Genomic DNA, 23,396 nt, shown 5'->3' on the forward strand with positions numbered 1-23,396 from the left:
ATAGTGCCTAACACAGATTAGACACTAAGTGTTGGGAGTTGAATAGATTAATGTTGCAGATACTACTTCTTTGAATCATGTTTTGCTAATGTTTTTTTCCAAGTCTATGGTTTACCTTTTTGATGTATGGAAATGTAAAATTTCCCCTTGGTTTGTTACATTACTATACATCTTAAGGAGTCCTTCTCTTATCTAGAGATCAGATATATATTTGCCTATATTTTCACCTTGATTTTTAATGATTTCTTTTTTTACATTTAACTTGGATATAGCGAGAAGGCCAAGAACTAAATGGAGACTTGTGACATGATGTAGTGAGTAATCCTTTATCCTCCACCAATCTTTGCTACCTTATTTAGTCATACTGAATTATTATGTACTAGCTTCTGAGCTCTCCATTCTGTATCATTTATTTGTTGTTCTCTTCTTGCTTCAATTACACATTTTAAAAATTATAGTATTATTAGTCAGAAATGCCAAAGAAGTTACTGTCAGACTCATTCAGTATAATAATTAGGACATGGTCTAAGCTGTCGTAACAGAGAGACTCCAAAATACAGAGGCTGAAATAAAATTGAACCTTACTTATCTTTCCTGTAACAGTGAGAGGTATGTGAAGTCCTGAGCTGGAGAGGCAGCCGTTCACCAGAGTCATCTGGGAACCCAGACTACTTCTACTCTGTAGTTCTGCCAGCCTCTGGGGCGATGTCCTGGTCTGTGGCTGAAGCTGTCTCATCTCCACATCCATGTACCAGTCTGTGGGAAGGAGGATGATGGGAGTCCTGGGAAAGTGCCTTTGCCTTTGAGCTGATGAACCAGAAGTGGCACATATTACTTTTTCTTGTGTCCCTTTTATCCCTTTTATTGCCACACCCACCTTCAAGAAAAGGCAAAGGAAAATGTTATCAAACTCCGTGCATGTGGATTTGGCTAAAATTTGAGAGGATCTATTATTAAAAAGAAGGACAACTAATGGTCTTTGCCCCAGTCCAGTATTCATAGGTACAAAGAATCATATTTAACAGGAAAGTATTAACCATTTTTGCCAAGTGAAAAATAAACTTTTGGATATAGCAATAAAATACAAATATGTTCTGATTTTTGGTTTTAGATGGCCAGTAACCCATGTGCCAGGTAGCATTCTATGCCCATCTTGAATGCCAACAGGAAGTCACTGGACAGCAAACTCTTCCAAGATCATAACTGGGCTGTTGGAGTAACTTGGAACAGAAGAAAAAAGAATCAAAACCATGGCAAAAGCAAAGAGAGCTCGGTCTACCGCTCCTCCGGATGGAGGCTGGGGCTGGATGATTGTTGTTGGCTGTTTCCTTGTTACCATCTGCACCCGGGCAGTAACCAGGTAGGTGGGATTTTCTTCTTGATTCATCAAGATTAACTGGTTTGTCTTTTTTTTTAAGTCCACTTCATTCCATTTCTCAACCTGTTATTGTGAAAATATGTGTGTATATGTATGTTTGTGTGTGTATGTTTGACTGTTCAGTTATCTTTTTCTTTGCAAGGAATGTGATTTTCTGACACTTAAAAGTCCTGGATAGTGATCTCTTCTATAATATCTGACACATAAACCTGAAATATTAGGACATTTTTAGACTAAATAGTATGGCTCTTCCAGCCATTTTTTTTCGTAAGCTGCTTATCCTAGAAGGAAAAACATATAAGGTCAAAATAGTCTTTGAAAATCTATGACTTACCAGATACTGAGCTATTGGAAGCTTAAAACCCAGAATTTAAATTCTTTTGCTTCATTTTGCATTTGGCTGTGGTGGTGGAGGCTGAGTTCTAGGTTGAGGGAGAGCAACAGCATGAATATAGGGATTCTCATTTCTCACTTGCTCACATCTCCTTCTCTCTCTTTTTCTTTTATCCAAGGGCATAGTGTTGAACATGCTTCAGTTAAACGTGCCTACATTGAGATCCATTCATTTCATTTATATTTGGAATAAATACCTACTTGAAATCTGCATGTGCTAGCACTTTCCTCTCCAGCTGCTTTCATTCAGTTCAACTCTTTGTTGCTTTTCTTTGGCAACACACCCTTGGCAGCAAAAGAAAGTAATTTCCACTAATAACTTTATTTGTGGGCCAGTTCCGTGGCTGAGTGGTTAAGTTCGTGTGCTCCACTTTGGTGGCCCAGGGTTGACCAGTTCAGATCCTGGGTGTGGACATATGCACTGCTCATCAAGCCATGCTGTGGCAGCATCCCACATAGAAGAACTAGAATGACTTACAACTAGGGTATACAACGATGTGCTGAGGCTTTAGGGAGAAAAAAAAATAGAGGAATATTGGCAGCAGATATTAGCTCAGGGTTGATCTTTCTCACCAAAAAAAAAAAGGGGATTGACTTCAGAATTATTTAAAAAAATAACTTTATTTGATGACATCATGAATACAAGCATTGAGGTTCCCCTCATAACAAATATATAATGCAGGAAAGAAGCAGGATGTTTCCTTTTGCTACAATAAGGGTTAGTTGATCATGTGTCATAATAAACTGTAGATTTGTTTTAAACAATATGATTGATGTTGAGTGTGATATTTCTTCCATCTATGTTATGAATCTTGTGTTCTGGGTGTGAGGAGGTCATAGAGTTAAAAGGAATCTCTTTCATCTTGGTTCTTAGGTATGGATTCCATCATTCCCATGACAGGAAAGTTCTGGAAGTGAGCTTAGTGCTTTATAAGAGGAGCTGCTGGAAATCAGAAAAGAGGGTTGTGCCTGGCAGCAAAGGCCTGTTATCAGAGGTTACTTGGAGAGGCTGAGAGGAAGATTGGCTGTTGTTAGTGCCATCACAGTTGATTCTGACTGTACAGCAGAGCAGAACGATGCCCGGTGTTTTTTTGTTCCCCATCCTCTCACTTTCCAATGCTATATCAGACAATGCTATACTGCTATTCATAGGGTTTTCTTAGCCAATTTTTTCAGAATCGAGTGGCCAGGTCCTTCTTCCTAGTCTGTCTTAGTCTGGAAGCTCTGCTGAAACCTCTCCACCACGTGTGATCGTGCTGGTATTTGAAATACTGGTGGCATAGCTTTCAGCATCACAGCAACATGCAGCCGCCACAGTGACAGCTGGCAGATGGGTGGTATGGTTCCCTGACAGGGAAACGAACCCAGGCCAAGGTGGTGAGAGTGCCAAATCTTTACCACTAGACCACCAGGGTTGGCACACATAGCTCTACCTCACTGGAAAATAGCTGCTTAACATCCCACTATACAGGTGTGTTCATAATTTATTTAATACATTTTTATTGATGGACATTTATGTTGTTTCCTGGTTTTTGCTTTACAAGCAATGTTACAATTATGACCCAGGCCATTTTAAAATCATATTTCAGCTCTTGCCTTGTATCTGATGATGCTGCCTTACGCATAAAATTTACGTAAAGCTTAAAGTTGTGCAGGCTATTAAACCAGTCATTCTTATTTATTTACTCCTTCTGCTTGTTAATGTGCGTTGATTGCTTATTTTTTCTTCGAAACATCTTATTACCAAACACATTGTCTATGTTAAGAATCATATTTCACTGTGTAATTGCATGACATTCTATCAGTAAATTGACAACTTGATTCGGAGTTGATACTTGGAAAGCAACATTTGATTTAAGTGTTCAAAGAAAACCTCCAGCTCTGAGATCTATTTTTTTCTAAATCCTCTGGATCCAAATTAACTTAGTTGCAATGGATGTCTGGAGTCCTCTGGAATTGTGGAGCTCTTTTAAACACAGATTATTCCTATAAATAATTGCTAATGTTAGCTGAGCACTGACTCTGTGCTTGTTGGCATTGTTCCAAGCACTTTTCATTGATTAAGTCATTTAACCTTATAACAACGCACAGAGGTTGAATAACGTGTCCAGGGTCACAGGGTTAGTAAGTGGCAGTGCTTTTAACCACTAGGCTACACTGCCTAGTGGGTCATTCCTGTGTTTACTTAGTGGATAACTTCATCAACCAGAAAAAAATCTTTACCAGGTACCAGATGTTGTCAGCATCCTGCTTTACAGGGCCAGAGAAGAATCTAGAGCAGAGTGGCAAGATGGAGATAGGAAACATGTTGGTCCTTTGAGTAAAAGTATCCTTGAGAACCTTATTTCATAACAGACGACACTTGGGTGATACTAAGAACAGAGCCTATCAGCCCCTGAAGGACGTGAGGAGTTGTTTGCTACTGCACCATGATCTAATCCATTCTAACTAGTACAGTCATGCTTACCAAAATGCTTAGGTTTTAGATGAGGAAACCAAGACCCTGAGAGATTAAGCAGCTTTATCAAAACTCTCAGTTACTCAGCATGAGAATCAGAGATTAGACCCAGCTCTCCTAACATCTGTAAGATGCACAAATATTCCAAAGGACAACAAAAATAATTTCTGGAGTGAGAAGCACGTGTTCCCAGTAAGATTTATTTTCTTTAAGTTGCACCTCTGTTTAGAAGGCATAAATCATGAAACTTTACCATTTGAGAAGTTTTATGGTATTTTTCCCTTTTGAGAACTAATAAGTGATACAATAATTCTTCTCATATTTCATGAAAGTCGTAGTCATTCAGAAGCTTGTATGTGGTTATTAAATTTTACCTCTGGCAAGTCTACTCACATGTCTAGGCAAGAGTCTTGGGTGTTATTTTTGAATTTTATGTATCTAAAGGTTGACTGATATGACTAGGTCGGTCAGTTAGGAAAACCGTTAAGTAGAAAACAAAACAACAGCAAAACAAGATAACAAAAAAAGTCGCAAGAGGCAAACATAATCACACAAATATTAGATCTCTCAAAATGATTTGGTGAAGAGAAGAGAAGAGATTATCATTTACAATTCCAAAATACCTTCTCATCTGGGACACTTTTCTCTTAGATGTCCTGTGTTCTTCCACAACTCCACCTTTTGCATCTCCCTCTTAATAATTCTTTCTCTTAGCTTATAAACTCAAATTCTTCATGCCTCTGCCTTATCTAGCCACATGTTTCTATGCAGCCCCCATTTAATCTGCTCTTCCCTTTCTCATTCCTGTTCTTGAAGTTGCTCCTCAACCATTCTCAGTTCTTTATCTGCCAGTCACTTCTCTACCAACTCTAATCCTTCCTTCCTTCCATACCTTGAACCTTGAACACTATTTAATGAGCACCCAGTACATGAAAGGTACAGTACTAGATATTTAGGATTCAGTGCAAGATAAGACAGACATGGTCTTTGCTGTCACAGAGCAACAGTCTAGTGGAGAATACAAACAAATGCAAAGGGAATTGCCATACCATATGGTAAGCAGCCAGCATGTAGTAGAAACACTCAAGAGAAATATCATGCCCAGACTCAGGTAGTCAGGGAAGCCTTCCTTGAGGAGTTGACTATTATCTTGAGACGAAAGGAATGAGGGAGGCTGAGAAAGCATTCTACAAAAGAAAAAAATTTTAATGTTCAGAGGTGTGAAAAAGCGTGGGTGGGGTGTTGAAACTAGTAGAAATAAGTTCAGTCTGACTGAAGGAAGAATGTACCAGATGGGAGGTAAGGAGAGACCCTAAGAAGGGCCAGCTCAGGCAGGGTTTCATCAGTCATGTTAAAATTTTGAAGCATCAGAATCTGATTTGTGTTGTACTAAGGTCACTCTGACCACTGAGTGAAGGATGTACTGAGGGCAGCGAAGTGTGTTTTCGGGAAGATCAGTCAGGAGGGTTTTGGCTGCAGTCCAGGAGAGAGGTATTGGCATGAATGATGAATGATAAGGGGGATGGAGATATCTGGAGACATTTGAGAGAGACAGATGAGGTAGAATAAGTAGAATTTGATAATTGATTAGATCAGTGGTTCTCAACTAGGCTGGTTTTGATCTCCAGGGGGACATTTGGCAATGTCTGGAAACATTTTGAGTAAAGGCCAGAGATGCTGCTAAACAAACATCCTACAATGGCCGGGATGACCCCCACAGCAAAGAATTATCTGGCCCAAAATATCAATATTTTGATGGAGAAACCCTGGCCCAAGGATAACTTAGTTTTGATAATGAGGCTATATCCAAGAAATCATTATTCACTTAAATTGAAGGCCTAGTGGTTAGGAGAAAATAATAGACTTTTTTTTACTGCTAGTCTAGCAGTCTTTAGGGTGTTAAGAAATAGCATAGAGTTTTTTCTTCTTGCACTGAATTAAAACTAGTGTAAGGCTGTTGAGGTTTATTTATGCTTTTAAAAAAGTTGTGCAATATTTTAATTAAATTTGAATTTATATAATCAGCCAGGTAGTTTATGTTACCATTCTCTGTATTAGTTGTGACTATTTTTCAGTACTCCAAACTCTGACAGAATAATTAGGCTAGCATCAGATCTATTGCGGCATGTTGTCTGATTTCTTAAATCAGTGGATGAAGAAGGACCACTTTTTATATCCCTTTGACAGAGATCATTCAACAGTGCTCAGCGTGGAGAACAAGAACTGGACTGTGGTGAACATGGAGACATGCCATTCAGATGGCCTAAGCAGCAGAGTGTACATAAGCAGATGTCCCGGCTGTCAGTCCGCAGGGTCCCTTCACCTGTGGCAAGCCACCTCTCCCAAGAGCACACCCTTCCAGGGGCACCCACATCCAATGATTGCTTGAGGGACATATGTAATGGCCAGACCATTTCATTTGGGATTGGTGAAGGATTTGTCAGGCCTCTCTCTGCCTGGTATTGCTTCTGTCCCCTTCCTTCCACAAGTGTTGATCCCTACTCAACACTCTGCTCATCAAATTCCATCCCTGCATCTGCTGGGACTTAGAATTTAGCCTTTCATACTGTCCCTTTTCTCTTTCCTGTCACCAAGACTAACAACATAATTGTGGGGCCCAGTGCAAAATGAAAATGCTGGACCCCTTGTTCAAAAGGCAGGAAAAAAAGTGCTGTTAAAAGTACTAAAATAGGGGCAGCCCAGTGGCATAGTGGTTATGTTCACATGCACTGCTTTGGCAGCCCGGGGTTTGCAGATTTGGATTCTGGGTGTGGACCTACACACCACTCTTCAAGCCATGCTGTGGTGGCCCCCCTCATACAACATAGAGAAAGATTGGCACAGATGTTAGCTCAGTGACCATCTTCCTCAAGCAAAAAGAGGATGATTGGCAACAGATGTTAGTGCAGGGCCAGTCTTCCTTACCAAAAAAAGAATAAGTCCTAAAATAGAAACTTCCTTTCTTCAGCAGTCTATCTTGATTTTTCATAGTGTTTTTAATTTGCTATTTAGTGTTGTTCTAAGTAAAAAAATGTTGTTACTAGCACAAGTTTACCAGTGATCTTTATGTTACAGGTAGCCCTATCTTTCCCTTTCCTTCTGTGTCACCATTTTCAGCATAATACAGAGAAGTGACGTGAGGATAGGCTATGATAGGAATATGAAAGGATATGATAGGAATCCTTGGTCATTTGTGTCTCTTAGCACACCACTTCTGTCGTTCTGCATTTGCAGCAAGTTTTGGTTTGAAAGGAAAGTGTGGCCTCTGTTGGGAGGGAGATCCTGCATTACCCCTTCCCCTAGCTTACTCAGTTATAGATGTAACACACTTGCTTTGTACTCACTCTTACTGAACTCCCACATGTCATGAATCTACTGGAATTCTGTGCTCATGGGACATCTCTAACACTGCATGCAAATGGAAAGGCAAAGAATCACAGACACACAGATTGCGTGTATCTCCTTTGCTCACAGGCATGCTCCTTTTGTCCTGCTGGACTTCACTTACAACACGCAAATTCAAAATAAAATTATTAGGAATTTTAAGACAGTGACAACTGAGTTAAACCAAGTCTTATGCTTCTGAGTGCCAGATTCCGTGCGACTGTATAGGTTGCACGCCCTTAAAGCTGGACCTGCCTAATACAACTGTCCTGATTAAATCTGATTCTCTTCTCTCTTCTTTGATTTCTCCATCACCCACCTTCACATCCAGCAATACCTGGAAAGGAGAGGGAGAGTTAAATACCAGGGTACTATGGGCTGCGGGAGCATGTGAATTGAAATGTAGCCCTATGCAAAGAGACTGATAACCTCCTATCTCATCCCCAGGCCACAGGCCTGATTTCTTTCCCTGCTCTCACTGAGCTCTGAAAGCTTCCTGTCCTGAGTTAGGACACCATGCTGATCTGTATGAGGTCCATTCCAAGTTGTACAGTGATACAAACTGTTGCTTCTGGATCACTTATGTCTTCTTTTTCCTAAGTAATTAACTATTTTTCAACATAAAAATTTCTCTGTTTGTCTCCTTCTCTGTTTCTGTATGCCCCCCCATATATATGTATACACACACACACACACACATACACACACCTACACACACATGCATTTCTGATTGCATAAGAAATCATGTTCATTGTAAAATAATTCAAAATGCAGAATAAAGACAAAAAAATGAAATAATTTTTAATCTCATCATTCATGTATAATAACTGGGTACATTTTGGTTTATATGCTTTCAGGCTTTTTTTATTTACATGAACTATGTTTTTATAAAGTAAGCCCTTACTATATGAACTATTTTGTAGCTTATTTTTTTGCTTAACATTATATTGTGAATTTATTTCCAAACCAATAAACACAAACTGAGTAATCATTTTTAATACCTAATAATATGTCATTTTATTGATATGTCCTAATTTATTTAACTAGTCCCTTATTGATAGACAAATAGGTTGGTTACAATATTTGGCTATTATAAATAGTACTCCAGAATGTATCCTTATATGTATATCTATTGTTATTATTATCGTCATCATTGTCTGTTTAATGCCTTTGGCTAAAACTTAGAAGTGAAACTGCTGGGTGATGTATAACTCTTTATTCTCAAATTTTAACTTATATAACAACCTCTTAGACGTTACAGATGTTAGTGAAATATTAAGATAAATAAGAATCCATGTTTTTGACCCACCATCTTTGCCATAAAACTGTCCCTACTGCAGTGATCTCCACATCGACTTGGTGGCAGCAGCCCAACTAGTGGAAAACACTTGTTCTTATCCTTTAGAATAACCCAATCGTCAGCTTCTGATTTCCCACTTACTATGGTCCAGCAGTGTACCACTGAAAACCAATGGAGACTGGAACAGCTGACTGAACCAAAACTTTAACCTCTGATTCAAATCCATGTTCATTCATTCTTTTTGTACGACATGCTTGCACTGTATTTTTCAGATGTATTTCAATTTTTTTTGTGGAGTTCCAGACATACTTTACTCAGGATTATGCACAAACAGCGTGGATCCATTCCATTGTAGACTGTATGACCATGCTCTGTGGTGAGTATCACTTATCAGGGATAGACAATTACTGGCTACTCTTGAACTGTACATGACAGTGACCTTCCACTGCCTTTGATTACCAGTTTTTCTAAGTAGAAGGATATGGTAAAAATTGGCCAAGACTATATAGAAAGAAAAGAGCAATCCTACCTTCAGCCAAACCCAACGAGATGTGTTCTTGGAATTAATAATCTTGGCTGAAGTCAGATGGAACAGGTAGTTAATACACTCAAAATGGCACATAACATTTGGTTCTTGCATATAGGGATAGGATGCTGGGCATCAGAGGATGTGTCCTGATTTTGGAAGCAGTTAACTATACAGGATGTGCTTGGCTTCTTTCTTCTGAATGCTGTGGTCCCCTTATTCTCCAGTCATGTAAACAGTCATTGTACAGCACCGTGAGCCATTTCTATATGATCTCTTTAAATGAGTGCCAACAATATGTGCATTGCATCTCAAGTCTTGTTTTCATTCTGTTCTCTTCCCAGAGGGTTCAGAATTTGGCTCATGGATTTAATTGTTTTTCATGCATAAATCTTCATTCTTAGAGAAGTATTGGGGAAGGATAGGATGGTGCAATCACGAGATAAGCACATTTCACCGTGGCTATAATGTCATTCAAGAAACTCTAACGGTGCTATATAGGGTATAAAGAATGTTCTCAAAATTCAGGGAATGTCTCATTCCATCTATATAGTAGAGGAAACTAAACTTGAGATTTTTCTTTCTATAAATCTCAAACAGAAGTTATTAAATTAGTGTCTTAGAGAGTTTCTGAGACTGAGTCTAACTGAAATGCTCCTTTCGCTTAGATGAATCCTGAGTATTTTAGAAAACTATTATCTTCTTAGGCCATGTCTTGGTGGCAAAAGGGAAATATTTAGTATATTATGTAGTAACTCATAAATAATGTCATCTGATTCCATTCTAGGTACTGATTCGTACTTATTTTTTAGAAAAAAATGTACATACTCAGCAATCAGTTGAATTGTGCTGAAATGTATTACCTTGGTTGAGAGGAATTTGAGAGCAATTCTAGGACTAAAAGCAGGTTTCATGAGAAGGCTAAGTTGACTCTTCCTATGGGTAACACTGGAAGGTTGTAAGGGATTTTTCTTTTTTTCTCCAGTAGGACAATCACTTGGTGTTCAGGGTCACATGATTAGTCACAGCCTTTTATATGAGCCCTCCAAGAGAGCCACGTCTGTCTTTCTCAGAGGCTATAGGTGGCTCATGTCCCTCACTGCTATCTTCTGGAGAATATTTATAATCCCCCAAAGAGGGAGAAATGGCCTTCACTGAGCAATATGGTCACAATGATCATGTGAGCCATTGAGCTAAAGCAGGGTTGTCTTAGATGCAGCATATTTAAATTCCATGCAAGGGCTTGAAGCCTGTTGTACCCAATTACCACAGACCCACTCTCTCAGCTGGCAACGTTAATTGAGTTCAGAGTACGGACAAGAGGCTGCAGAATCACATCTAGGACACCCACTGGGGACATAACTGCCCTATGATGAACAGAGAAGTGAACATTTTTCATTGAGTTTGGTGTAAATTTTGTCACTTTCCAATAACCAAGCAGCAGCAGCCTGGAGAATTAGATACATTTTCAGGAGGTTTGTTCATTGCTATTATCTAGCGGTTATAGACACAGCCAGCCACTGTTTTAACTACACAGGAGACATCAGGCTGATGATTGATTCTATTATGTACATTTGAGTCAGGCCCCAATTTCAACCTGATCAATACAAAAAATTATACTTAACGGATACCCAGAGAATTGGCTCTTCTGATCTAGTTACTAAGAGTACTGATGCCAGCATTAATTGTTCCTTAGAAAGAAATTGACATGCTTTCCCCATCCATCACCCCTGCCATAACTCTGGGAGACCCGAGGAGCCAGAGTAACAGGGTAAAGTAACCCAGCACTGGGTGTCAGGTGCCCTGAGCTATACTTCTTGGTGATCTTGGGTATGTCATATTCGCCTGAACTTAATTCTCCTTGGCCTCTTTCAGCTTTAATTAATATTTTATAAACCTGGAAGTTGGCACAATTCTGACACATTGTTAAACCACAAATAGAGTGAGGCCAACCAAAATGTCACCATGGGTGTGAAGCATTTTTCTGGACTTTTTGGGCTTTGATTTCTCATCCACAGGGTTTCCTAAAGCCTGAAAGCGGAGGCAGATTGCAGAATTTGTCTATGATCTATCTCCCTGGCCTTTTCCTGCATAACACTGCTAGTTACACAGTGTTGCCCACTCTCCTTCTCCACCATTTGACTGTCATACTTATTGCTAAAGTGCATGATCAATACTATACGAAACATACAAGGCACATCTCTGTGCAAGTGACAAGTAGTTTAAATAAGGAGTTGATTGACTGTTTAAAATATGCCCCATTGTCCTGGGATTATGACTCTAATAGAATGGAGAAGTGCAATGAGCACTGAAATATACAAGTCAGGAGACTTGATCCTAATTCCAGCTTTGCTATTTGTTCTCTTTGTGACCATGGACAATCATTTCCTCTCTCCTCAGTTTCCAAATCTGTAGAATGAGCGGGGTGGGCTCAGTGCTTTAAAAGTCATTCATTCTCTGCTCTGCCAATGCAACAACACAGCGTTTTCACAGTGACCTCAAGGTCTTTCTGTTGAACCTATTTATTATTGTTTTTGAAGCTCCTCTTGGGAGTGTTGTCAGTAACCATTTATCCTGTCAAGTGGGAATCATGCTGGGTGGCTTGCTTGCATCTACTGGTCTCATCCTGGGCTCATTTGCCACCAGTCTGAAGCATCTCTACCTCACTCTGGGAGTTGTTACAGGTAAGGGCACTTTGTACCACTCGTCTCACCCCCACCCTATTTAGGGGCTGTCAAGTACATTAACAGAACAATAATTCATAAAATATTCATTTTGTTAGATGCATAATTTAGCTGACCTAGCTTTTGTCTGCCTCCCTAGCAGTTAAACAAAACAGCTTGAAATGCAATTGATTGTACTACTGTAATGAAAATGCATCACCACTTTAACTCACCCACATGACAAAAGTAACTGCTGGGTTTCGCTTGGGCAGCAGTGTATGACTGAGATCCTTTACTCAGAAGCAATGAGATATTAGCCAGGGCAACATAAATTTCAGCAGTGATCATTCTTCTAACATCTTTGCCAAGACATTAAAATACTATCTGTGGTCGACCTGAGTTGCCCAAGCTTTGTAATGGATATCATTGTCCAATAAATAGGAGTTTACAATTTAAAAAAGAATACCTCTTGTTGTGAATATTCCTTATATTACACATTCTCTCTCAATATTATGGAAGTATACTTTAGAGAATCATAATGAATCCTGTAGAAAGAGAAGCAGCATACGTGCATTCCATAAATCACACTTACGGGGACTGCATAGGATCAAAGTGGGGTTGGTTGGTAAAACTGGAGTAGCAGTTTGCCCCATCACTCAGAGGGGTGTGAAGATTAGCACTAGCTCATGTCCAGGCACTAAGCCATAGGGGTAGCATGATTAGGCCAATAAAGGATATAATCTCATAGTGACACTAAACATCTAGCTCTGTCAGCTGAAAAAGGCATCTGTCCCATGTCACCCAAAGAGCCCGACTGCTAGAGAGTCCAATCATCCCAGTTTACCAGGGACTGTCCTGGTATTGGCCCTGAGAGTCTCACATCTGGAAACCCCTCAGTCCAGGCAAATTGGGATCATTGGTCACCTTGCACTGCAGGCGGAAACAGGAGCCGCAGGTAGTTCTTCTTTTCCTTCCTTGACATTTAGATGCCACGAATTCCAGGTTTAAAGCCCTGCGAATTTTCTTGACTTAAAAGGAATAGAAAACTGAAAACCTTTAAGAGGCTTTCTGCTGACTTTAAGGGATATTTTCAGGGTGCCATGTGCGCATGCTATGCTTATGTATAGAATTGACACAGTGTTTCCCAATTATGTGCAATTACTCTGGAACTTTCATGGGGTCATATATGCTATTTAAACCCCAAATCTAGATGATCAGAATTGTGTCTTCATAGGTAGGGAAGGGTTGAGGTAATTCTCTGGATAATTTAAGTTAAAGAGAGGTATTGGTTGGGAGAATAAGTTTCTTAGGTCAGCATTAACATGATTTTCTAGTTAATTCAAATATAGTTTGTATAATAGTTTTTAAGTTCTTCATTTCTTTTTGTTTAAAAATTTATATTTCCTTAAAATTTTTCTTCCCGAAAAGAAAATCATATATATGCTACACTTTCCAAATTGTGGATGATTGGTGAGGGAAGACATTTTCAGGTTGATGTAGAAAACAGTTTTAAAAGGCTTTAACAGAAGGTCAGATTCTCTTTAAACCAGATAATTTTATTCTGGGCTATTTTCTTTCCCTGGCTGTTCACAGTGTACCACCTCTCATGGAGTTCTCTTTATCCCCAGGTCTTGGATTTGCACTTTGTTACTCCCCAGCTATTGCCATGGTTGGCAAGTATTTCAGCAGACGGAAAGCCCTTGCTTATGGGATCGCCATGTCGGGAAGTGGCATTGGCACCTTCGTCCTGGCTCCTGTGGTTCAGCTCCTTATCGAACAGTTTTCCTGGAGGGGAGCATTACTCATTCTTGGGGGCTTCGTTTTGAATCTCTGTGTTTGCGGTGCCTTGATGCGGCCAATTACTCTTAAAGAGGACCATACAACTCCAGAGCAGAACCATGTCTGTAGAACTCAGACACGAGACTTTAAGAGAGTGTCTCCTTGTACAACTTTGACCAACAAATGGGTGCAGACCTGCCTTTGCTGCTCTTTGCAGCAGGAATACAGTTTTTTACTGATGTCAGACTTTGTTGTGTTAGCCGTCTCTGTTCTGTTTATGGCTTATGGCTGCAGCCCTCTCTTTGTGTACTTGGTGCCTTATGCTTTGAGTGTTGGAGTGAGTCACCAGCAAGCTGCTTTTCTTATGTCCATTCTTGGGGTGATTGACATTATTGGCAATATCACATTTGGATGGCTCACCGACAGAAGGTAAAATCTGTGAAACCACAATTGGTTCCCCACTAGGGGACTTGAAGTTTTGAGTTTCCCCTCATCCCCTTACCCTGTAGAATACCTAGGTCTGAATAATAACAAGTTTTCAATATCTGAAGGCAAGTCCCTTGCTGGTTCTTCTAGTCAGAGATCAGCAGGGTTTTTCTGTAAAGGGATAGAGGTAATTATTTTTGGCTTTGTGGGCCATGTGATCACAACTACCCAACTTTGCTGTTGTAGCACAAAAGCAGCCATAGACAATATGTGAACAAATGAGAATGGCTATGTTCCAATAAGACTTTATTTATGGACACTGAAATTTGAATTTCTCATGTAATTTTCACATCACAAAATATTATTGTTATTTTGATTTTTTTCCAACCATTCTAAAATGGAAAAACCATTCTTAGTTCACAGATAGTACAAAAAACAGATGGTGGGCCAGATTTGGCTATAATTTACCAACCCCTGTTCTAGATGGTTTAAGGATGATGGGTGTGTCTAAACTGTAGAAGCCTAGGGTAAGTACAAGTTCTGGTGACAAATTTAATTTCATCATAAGTTGAGTCAGTCCTCGGGTAAGATGACTTCTGGCTGGGTGTTGTGGTGTTAGTTTCTTTTGAACTATCTCAGAGACTGGCTGGCAATGGAGAGAGGAGCAGAATTCAGTCCAAGCAGAAGGATTGGGTATAGTAATAACATATTATCTTTAGCCACATATTTATGTTTGACACTGCATATAGCAAATGCTTCATTATAATTTTAGGCTTAGAAACCAAAGTTATAAGAAATCTACTGAGTAGTTTCTTCAGTTAACGCTTACCTCTTTGGATTGAGGAGAGAAAGTCACTCATATTCTCCTAAATGATGGACTCGTCACACTTGATCTATGACCTGGGAGAGCTATCATTGTGTGGCTTCTCACACATTATGTCTTTGGTAATTAATCAGGATCCAACTGCCATTCTCCAGTGTTATGAATACAATATTAAGGGTTAATTCCACCCTTGGCTAAAGAAGAAATGGGAGAGCAAGAGCTTCTATCTTTACAATCAAATAACTCAACGAGAAGCAGCCTGGTGTAGGTCCGATAGAGGGATCTCTAGTCTGAGATATATAAAACCTAAGTTCTTGGGCTGGCTCTGCCCCTTATTACCCCTGTGACCTAGGGAAAATCTCCTAACCCTCAGATCCTCAAAGGTGTTCATCTACAAAATAGGCCAGAGCAATGTTTGCCGTTGACCTCATAGCATTCTGAGACTGGGTGGAAAATGTTTGTAAAGCATAAACTGCTGGTGCAAGACCCTCATAATCTCTGGAAAATCATTTTAATGTCTTCATATTTCAGCTTCTCCTTTATTTAACCACTTGGGTTATTGAGCTTCTATCATGTACCAGATGCCAATGGATAATATATCTGAAAGTATCTAATATGGTAGACTGCTAGAAATTATTCGTCTCTACATGTTATTTTACGACTATCTTTAGAGTAACTCTGTGAGATAGACAACCTTCTCATTTTATAGATAAAGAAAAAGAGGTTAGAGTTAGGCAGTTAGTAGATGATAGAACTGGATTCAAACTTCTACCTTTCTAATTTGAGAGCATATATTGCTTTCTACCACACCATGTTTCCTGGGGAGATAAATTCTTGCATTTGTGTATACCAAAAGGAAGATAGGCAGACAACATAGATACACAATGGGGACGCCATCTCTATAAATAACTGCAATTCTTATTTCTGCATGGTCATGGTTCTAAAGCTCTTTGATAGAACCTGTACATACTGCACTCATTCTTGTTCTTCAAATCCACAGGTGTCTGAAGAATTACCGGTATGTTTGCTACCTCTTTGCCGTGGGACTAGATGGGCTCTGCTATCTTTGCCTCCCAATGCTTCAAAGTCTTCCCCTGCTCGTGCCTTTCTCTTGTACCTTTGGCTACTTTGATGGTGCCTATGTGACTTTGATCCCAGTAGTGACTGCAGAAATAGTGGGGACTACATCTTTGTCATCAGCGCTTGGTGTGGTGTACTTCCTTCATGCAGTGCCATACTTGGTGAGCCCACCCATCGCAGGTAAGTTTCTAGAGAAACCCCCAACCTCTTCCCTTTGTCATATGGACAATGGAATAGAACAGCTGTTCAGACTTATAATTGGGTACATTCAGAGGGATGTCTGGCAGGAGTACAGGATTCCAATAGGGGACAGTGGGTGGTGAAGCTGAAATAATAAGTGGGAGTGTCATCATGGAGTGTCTTGAGTGGCAGCCAAAGGAGCTAGAGCCCTATATTCTTCAGAGACTATGGATAGTATTGCAGTTTTTGTGCAAAAGGGTAATATTATTATTGCACAAAGGGCATAATCTGCTCACTGCAAGACAAAAGCCAATCTCAAGAGGCAAGATGGTGGCCAAGAAAGGGCATTTTATTACAGCTTGTTAGCAAGAGGGAAGATGGCCAACTAATGTCCAAAATAACCATCTTAAGGGGGGCAAAGAATCTTGAAGCAGTTATATAGGCCAATGGGTTACAGGGGAGGGGTTTAGGAATCTTGACCCTCTGGTGTTACAGATTGGGAGTTGCCACACCAGATCTTTCAGTTTTCATTGATGATGGCTATCAGCATAGACCCTCTTTGGGGGGTCATCACATTCCTAAGGATCTCGAAAGAACAAAGTTATAATCTTAAAACAGCTGGGAAGTATATGCACTAGCAGGGGTCATAACATCTAAAGAACAGGTGGATCTCCTGGAGGCTGCAAATCCAGGTGGGTTAGCTAGTCAGAGGTCATTCAAAGTTATGACGTGGTCTCTTTTCTACAATGTGGCTTCACTTATGTCAACCTTGTGTTGAGCGAGTTTCAATATGGTAAAAAGTGTATTTTAGAAAATGTGATCTAGCAATTGATCTGCTACTTTAGGGGAGAAGCAGTCAGGATTCCGTTCTAATAGTTCAGGAGTGAACTGATAAAGTCCTAAACTAGGGCAGCTGCAGCACAAATGGAAATGAGCTCTAGGGGCAAGGAGGACGTTTTGGGAAAAAATATCAACTGAATTTAGCATATGGAGGTGAAGGAGGGGAAAACGTCAAAGATAACTTAGAAAATAATGGCAAGGTTGAAAAGAATAAGGAAGTTGGAGAAAGTGGCTTTGCCAGAAAAATAATGAATATAATGTTTGGACATATTCAGCTATCTGAAATACCCAATAAAATGCCCAATAGAACTTTAGAGGGAGGCCAGATTTGGATATACAGATTTTGGAATCATTGAGATAAAGCATCTAGAATGTTTTGTAAACTGTAAAATGCTATAGAAATTTAAAGCTTGATTAAACGAGTAATTCAACAAATATCTATTGCTTGTGTACACCAGCATTGTACTTGGTGCTGTCCGTAGAGCAGCAAACAGGTCAGAACCCACCCCTCCTTCCTGGAGTATGTGGTCTAGTCCGGTGTCTCTCAGGTGGTGGGACCACCTGCATCAAAATCTGCTGGAACCTTTGTTAAAATGCAGTTTCCTTGACCATTCTGCTGTGATTTGAATTTCGGGGGGTGACTTCCAGCAATCTGCATTCTCAACCAGCCGTCTTGTGATACGGATGCACACTAAAGGTTGACAATAACTGGTCCAGATTATTACCTGCCTCAATTAAAACCAAGAGAGACAAGAAGGTCTCTAAAGACAGGCAAAAGAGAAATGAGCCAAACATTTGCCTGGAAGGAAGGAAAGGAACTTTTTGAAGAGGCAGATTTCTGCTTTAGCTGCTGTTGGGATTAGACAGTTCAGGGTTATTTCTAAACCCCAGCATTTGCTGAAACAGCAAACTAGGGGAAACTGGGGCTGCCTGACGGCTGCTGATGAAAATTCCTGGTCAGTTTAAACTCATGATATAGGACTACATGTTTAGTGCTTCATTTTTGGAAACTGCCCCCAAAATGTTCCAACATCCTCCCTCCATAGCTAATTTTTGTGTTTAGGAGCAGTGTAATTCTGTTAAAAAGTCATAGGACATAAATGTAATTGGGATTCCTCGATCCTTTTTTCAATCCATGGCCTTCATTTGGCAAAGCAGACATTATACTCACTGCTAGGTATTAGAGGATTAGGGTATAAGTTAATACTTCTCTTATTTAATTAGCTCTAAAATGAAGACTCTACTCAGTCTCTTCTGTTTGGTGCTACAGAAATGCAGAAGTAAATTACATGATAACTAAAATATTTGAGAGTAGTTTGGATTTCAGGAAACTTTGTGGGGCTTATAACAATTCCTGCATGCCATTTTTGACCAATGGAGTTGAAGAGGGTGAGAGGAGAAATCATATACTTCTCTGGTGGATTTTCCTGGTGTACTGTCTTGGCATATAAATAAAGTTTGAAAGAATTTTTTTAAAACTTTTTAATCACAAAATAAGTGCCTGCCAAGGTCTAATTTTACCCCATTGATTCTCTCATCATTATGGCCCATACTTTGCATATCATATGTCCTGGTTCTCCTCAAAATTTAGAGCTGGAATAGATATTAAGATTAATTTGTTGTGGGGCTGGCCCGGTGGCACAGTATTTAAATGCTCACGTTCTGCTTCAGCAGCCCAGGGTTCACTGGTTTGGATCCCGGGTGTGGACATGGCACCATTTGGCAAGCCATGCTGTGGTAGGCGTCCCACATATAAAGTAGAGGAAGATGGGCATGGATGTTAGCTCAGGGCCAGTCTTCCTCAGCAAAAAGAGGAGGATTGGCAGCAGATGTTAGCTCAGGGCTAATCTTCCTCAAAAAAAAAAAAAAAGATTAATTTGTTGCAACAAGAGATAAAGGAAAAAAAGCTGTGATTACAGAATTATGCCTTGTGAAGTCTGCATTTGCAACTTCTAAGATGGCCCAAACTTGTGATTTTCGAGGGTACAATGACTGGATTCAATTGAAAATTTGAATTCTGCTTTATCCAGAAGCATGTTATGTCATTCAAGATCGACAGTATACGGGTGCTGGGAATACTATTAGCCTTCTGGATGATTATATTCTCTTAACTTCCTAGATAAATGATCCCAATGTCAATAATTTGAATGATGCTATTTTTATCTTCTCTACCATATTTCATGGGATTAATAATAACTAATATTTATTGTATGATTACTAAGACTGTGACACTCCTCCAAGCATTTTACAAAATAACAACAATCCATTTTAGAAGTTTCTCTAGAAAAATAAAATGTATTTTTCAGTTGCTGCACAATATTTTTAAGAGAGGTGCTTTTTGTGTCAAAATCGTAATGGTGGTACTAGCAATCTACTGTTATTATCCTTACAAATTATTAGATTTGAGAGTAGGTACATAATTGAATTTTCAACTCAACAATATAATTTTGCTGTTGTTTGTTCCAGGCTGGCTTGTAGATGCGACTGGCAGCTACACTGCAGCATTTCTTCTCTGTGGATTTTCAATGATATTTAGTTCTGTGTTGCTTGGCTTTGCTAGACTTGTAAAGAAGATGAGAAAAACCCAGCTGCGGTTCCTTGCCAAAGAATCTGATCCCAAGCTGCAGCTGTGGACCAATGGATCGGTGGCTTATTCTGTAGCAAGAGGATTAGATCAGAAAGATGAGGGGTCTGTGGCTATGGCAGTGCCTGGTTACAACCCCACATGACCAACAGCCTTGAGCCTGGGCACCTTCAGGTCTGAGAGAGGTGGGACCACTGGATTGTACAAGTTTTTAAAGCATTTTATTTTGGCAGAAGCATTGCTTTCCGAGGAAATTATTATTATTGTTTTGTTAACATATTTGTAGGGGAAAACAGAAAATAACAAAGCAAATTGGACTGGCTCAGAGTTTTCTCATTTGAGATTTGTACTCAAAATTGAACTCACATCTTTCAGGCAATAAGCATCACTCCACAGAGAATGTTAGGCGATAGCTGATATAATTTTCTGTAATTAGGGGTAATTTCAAGACATGACCAAAACAGATGCCACTGGGCAGCAGCTTTGTCTCAAACTCTCTGCCCCTCCATCCTCCCTTCTCAGTTAGAAGGTAAAAAGAAACATTGGTGTGTAGGTTTGCTTATTTTGTGCTGTTTGGAGAAGGGGAGTCTGCAATAATTGTTGCCTTTTCAAGAATAAAAAGTATTCTTCAACAACCCTATTTAAAGTCCTAATGAGAAACTCCACTATGAAAAAGCTTTGCCATCGTCATCTTCCACCACCACTGAAAGCTCTTTGCATAAGACTGAGGCTCATCTTTGACAAGGGGCTCACCTCTATCACATACAATACTTACTCTAAATTTATCAGGACACACCAAATCACAGGGCAATTTCTAAATCTTACCTGAAATGTTAACACCAACACTTCCCTGTTTTTCTTTAGAAATAAAGCTTTTATTTAAATTGCAGACACATTCCTGTTAGGAACAGAAAAATGTTGGCAGTATTCCAACTGGGCAGAAATTGAATTCTTGAATCAGCAGGTCTCTGATTAGAGTTTTCTTTTCAGCTCAGATACTTAGGTTCATCATTACCCAAAACAGGACTTGGAGTTTTGCCTGAAAAATATTATTCTAGAGATGTTCTAAAGGTGAGATTCTTTTCTCCCCGTGTTAATTCTTGTTCCAGGGTCCACTCCTCTTCATCTCTTTATGAATAATCACTAGAAACTTGGTGAACTTTTTCATCTGAATGAGAAATCTTCATGGGTTAACCTCAGCATCATAGCACTCTCATAAATTACAGCTTTGGTTAGAGGAGATGGAGGAGAAGGTTAAGAGGACTAGTGGTGTGATGTTTTACAGTTTATAAAACTTTCACCTACCTAACTCATTGGATTAGACTAGTTTACTCAATCCCAACTACTCTACTTTGGTAGAGCAGTATGGTTTCAGATAATTTCCCAGTCTTCAGATTGAAGAGGGAGGGCATGGGGAGAGAAGAGAAAGGCCAGATCCCACAGCCTGTCTCCAACTATTTTAAATCCACAGAATTGCAATTCTGAATGCCAAATCATGTTGCACCTATAAATAGGGGCAAGTTATACAATTGAAAGGAGGGTTTAATTATTCAAAAACTTAAAATCTGAACCTCAAGGAAATATTTTGACCCTGAAGGCTATTTAATCCACTGTCCCCTGGGAGACTTCACAGATGCCCTGCCAGGGGTCCTGAGAGAAAAAACACAGCAATGAGGAAGATCCTGGGTTGACTGAGCATGTCAGCAGAATGTTTGCCTATAAATGGACTATTTCATAAAATTACATAGTCATACATTGCTTTCATTATGAAATACTGACTTGATGTGATGGGAGAATACTGTAATATTTACAGTTGTTTTCCAGAGAGAAATTTCAATGTTACCTGTTATCTTTTTACTTAGTTTGAGAATTTAATTTTGAACCTATTTACTTTGTCATTTTTAAATTTAAAAACAGCATTTGGAAAATATCTGTAAAAAGTCAAAGTTAAAATGAAGTTTTATGTGTTTGGAATAGCACTTTACACTAAATGTCATTTCTTGAATGTTCAAGTCTAAAGATTTTTGGAAATATAAATAGTTATAAATATTCATATACATATTTTTCCTAGTGATGATCACAGCAAAATTTTGTTTATCTAGTTCTGCAGTATAATTTCTCTAAAGTATTATAAGTATTCATGAAAAATAAGCATAGCGATCAGAGCTTTTAAAAATTTGTATAAAATATCTTGGATATTTTGACTTTATACATGCATAAATTTGTATTTTACTTTCCTTTTTGGAGCAGCAGTTTTAGAAAACCAGTAAGGAAAATGTAGATCGTAGAGTCTACTATTGTCATCTACACAAAATTTTACTGTTAAGGTTCCACGTGCCTATACTGTTTATTTCAAAATGGAGGGATTCATGGGAATAATGTATTTTATGGAATCAGAACACAATTGTGGTGGGATGAATATACATCTTAAATATTTCTTTATAGCACTGCAAGCTCTGCTTTGAAATTGACTGAGTAAAAAAGCAAAAGAAACTATTTAACTTCTGTGGAAACACTGTACCACTGGGCCTTTTTTCATATTGTGATTTCAACTAATAGATCAGATATTTATGCTAATATTTTCTTATTTCAAAAGCATAATAAAATGAGTTTATAGTCATCTATGGAAAAGCATTTTTCCCCTGCACAAGGGGTTTGGATTGGATGGTGAGTGGGCCCATCTGGATCATGCTAATGTAGCTGGCATATAAAGATGTGGTAAGCAATCAAATAATTTACAAAAACCAAAACCATTTTGAGTACTTCCAATGTGTTAGCCACTGTGCTAAGCGCTTCCTCTGCATTGGCTCATTTAATCCCCGTAATAACCTATATTATCATAATTTTAGAGATGTGGAAACTGAGAGACCAGGTCCCACAGTGAGTGACTCAGTAGCCACTGCACTCCAGTGCCTCTGGTGAAATCCCATCAAACTAGGAAGCTATCTGATGCTTGAGCCTGCCTCCTTCCCTTTGTGCCTACCTGGATCATCTTCTTATGTGGGTTCAAGAAGCCATTTGGAAACAGGCGCTCCCTCGGGCAGATAAAATCCTTTGGATTATGCTTTTTTCTTCCATTTAATATTGATGGGAAGATTCTAGATTGGAAACTTCCAAGAGTTTTCCCAAGAGTTTGGTTCTATCAAGACCACCACTGCCAGACTAAGTGGTTTAATTTGCTGTATGTTGATCCAGGCTTCTCTTTGGGAGCATTTGTGTGTATGTGTGAGGGGAAGTTTGGGAAGCACACTTTGTTCCAAAAGGGAGTTCCACCTTCTACATTACCAAAGTCATGCTTTCTCAGTCAGGTGTTGGGTTCTTTCTGAAGTGCCTGCACCTTTGACCAGTGATGATGAAGATGGTAATGTCTATTTGGCACTCATCTTCCAATAGGTCCACTTCTGCAATTGTTTATTGACATGAAATAATGTGAATTCAAGGTGGATATCTGAGTTTCTCTGCTCATACTTCAAAGTTTGAGCTTTTTTTTTTTTTTTTTTAACTCTACCAAACAATAGATTTTTATACTTGTTGCCAAAGCAGCTACCACTGAGAGGTGACTGGGATTTTGTCCCATAGCAG

At 39.3% G+C, this 23,396-nt stretch overlaps 1 protein-coding gene across 6 annotated transcripts in view; it reads left to right on the forward strand.

Moving 5' to 3' along the window:
* SLC16A12 (solute carrier family 16 member 12) overlaps nt 1-22,434 on the forward strand; it is an 84,675-nt gene extending 62,241 nt beyond the window's left edge. For 4 of the 6 annotated variants that reach the window (XM_070224442.1, XM_023642985.2, XM_070224456.1 and 1 more), the window contains exons 2-7: nt 1,112-1,360; nt 9,186-9,289; nt 11,980-12,123; nt 13,731-14,310; nt 16,131-16,390; nt 19,697-22,434. In XM_070224442.1, coding sequence (XP_070080543.1) covers nt 1,251-1,360; nt 9,186-9,289; nt 11,980-12,123; nt 13,731-14,310; nt 16,131-16,390; nt 19,697-19,959 — 1,461 coding nt within the window. In that variant the 5' untranslated portion in view covers nt 1,112-1,250 and the 3' untranslated portion in view covers nt 19,960-22,434. The remainder of the gene's footprint in view (nt 1-1,111; nt 1,361-9,185; nt 9,290-11,979; nt 12,124-13,730; nt 14,311-16,130; nt 16,391-19,696) is intronic. The other 2 variants (XM_070224469.1, XM_070224465.1) reach the window with 1 other exon arrangement.
* The last annotated feature ends 962 nt before the right edge of the window (nt 22,435-23,396 follow it).

Source organism: Equus caballus, chromosome 1 (genome assembly GCF_041296265.1).
Source record: "Equus caballus isolate H_3958 breed thoroughbred chromosome 1, TB-T2T, whole genome shotgun sequence".
NCBI lineage: Eukaryota > Metazoa > Chordata > Mammalia > Perissodactyla > Equidae > Equus > Equus caballus.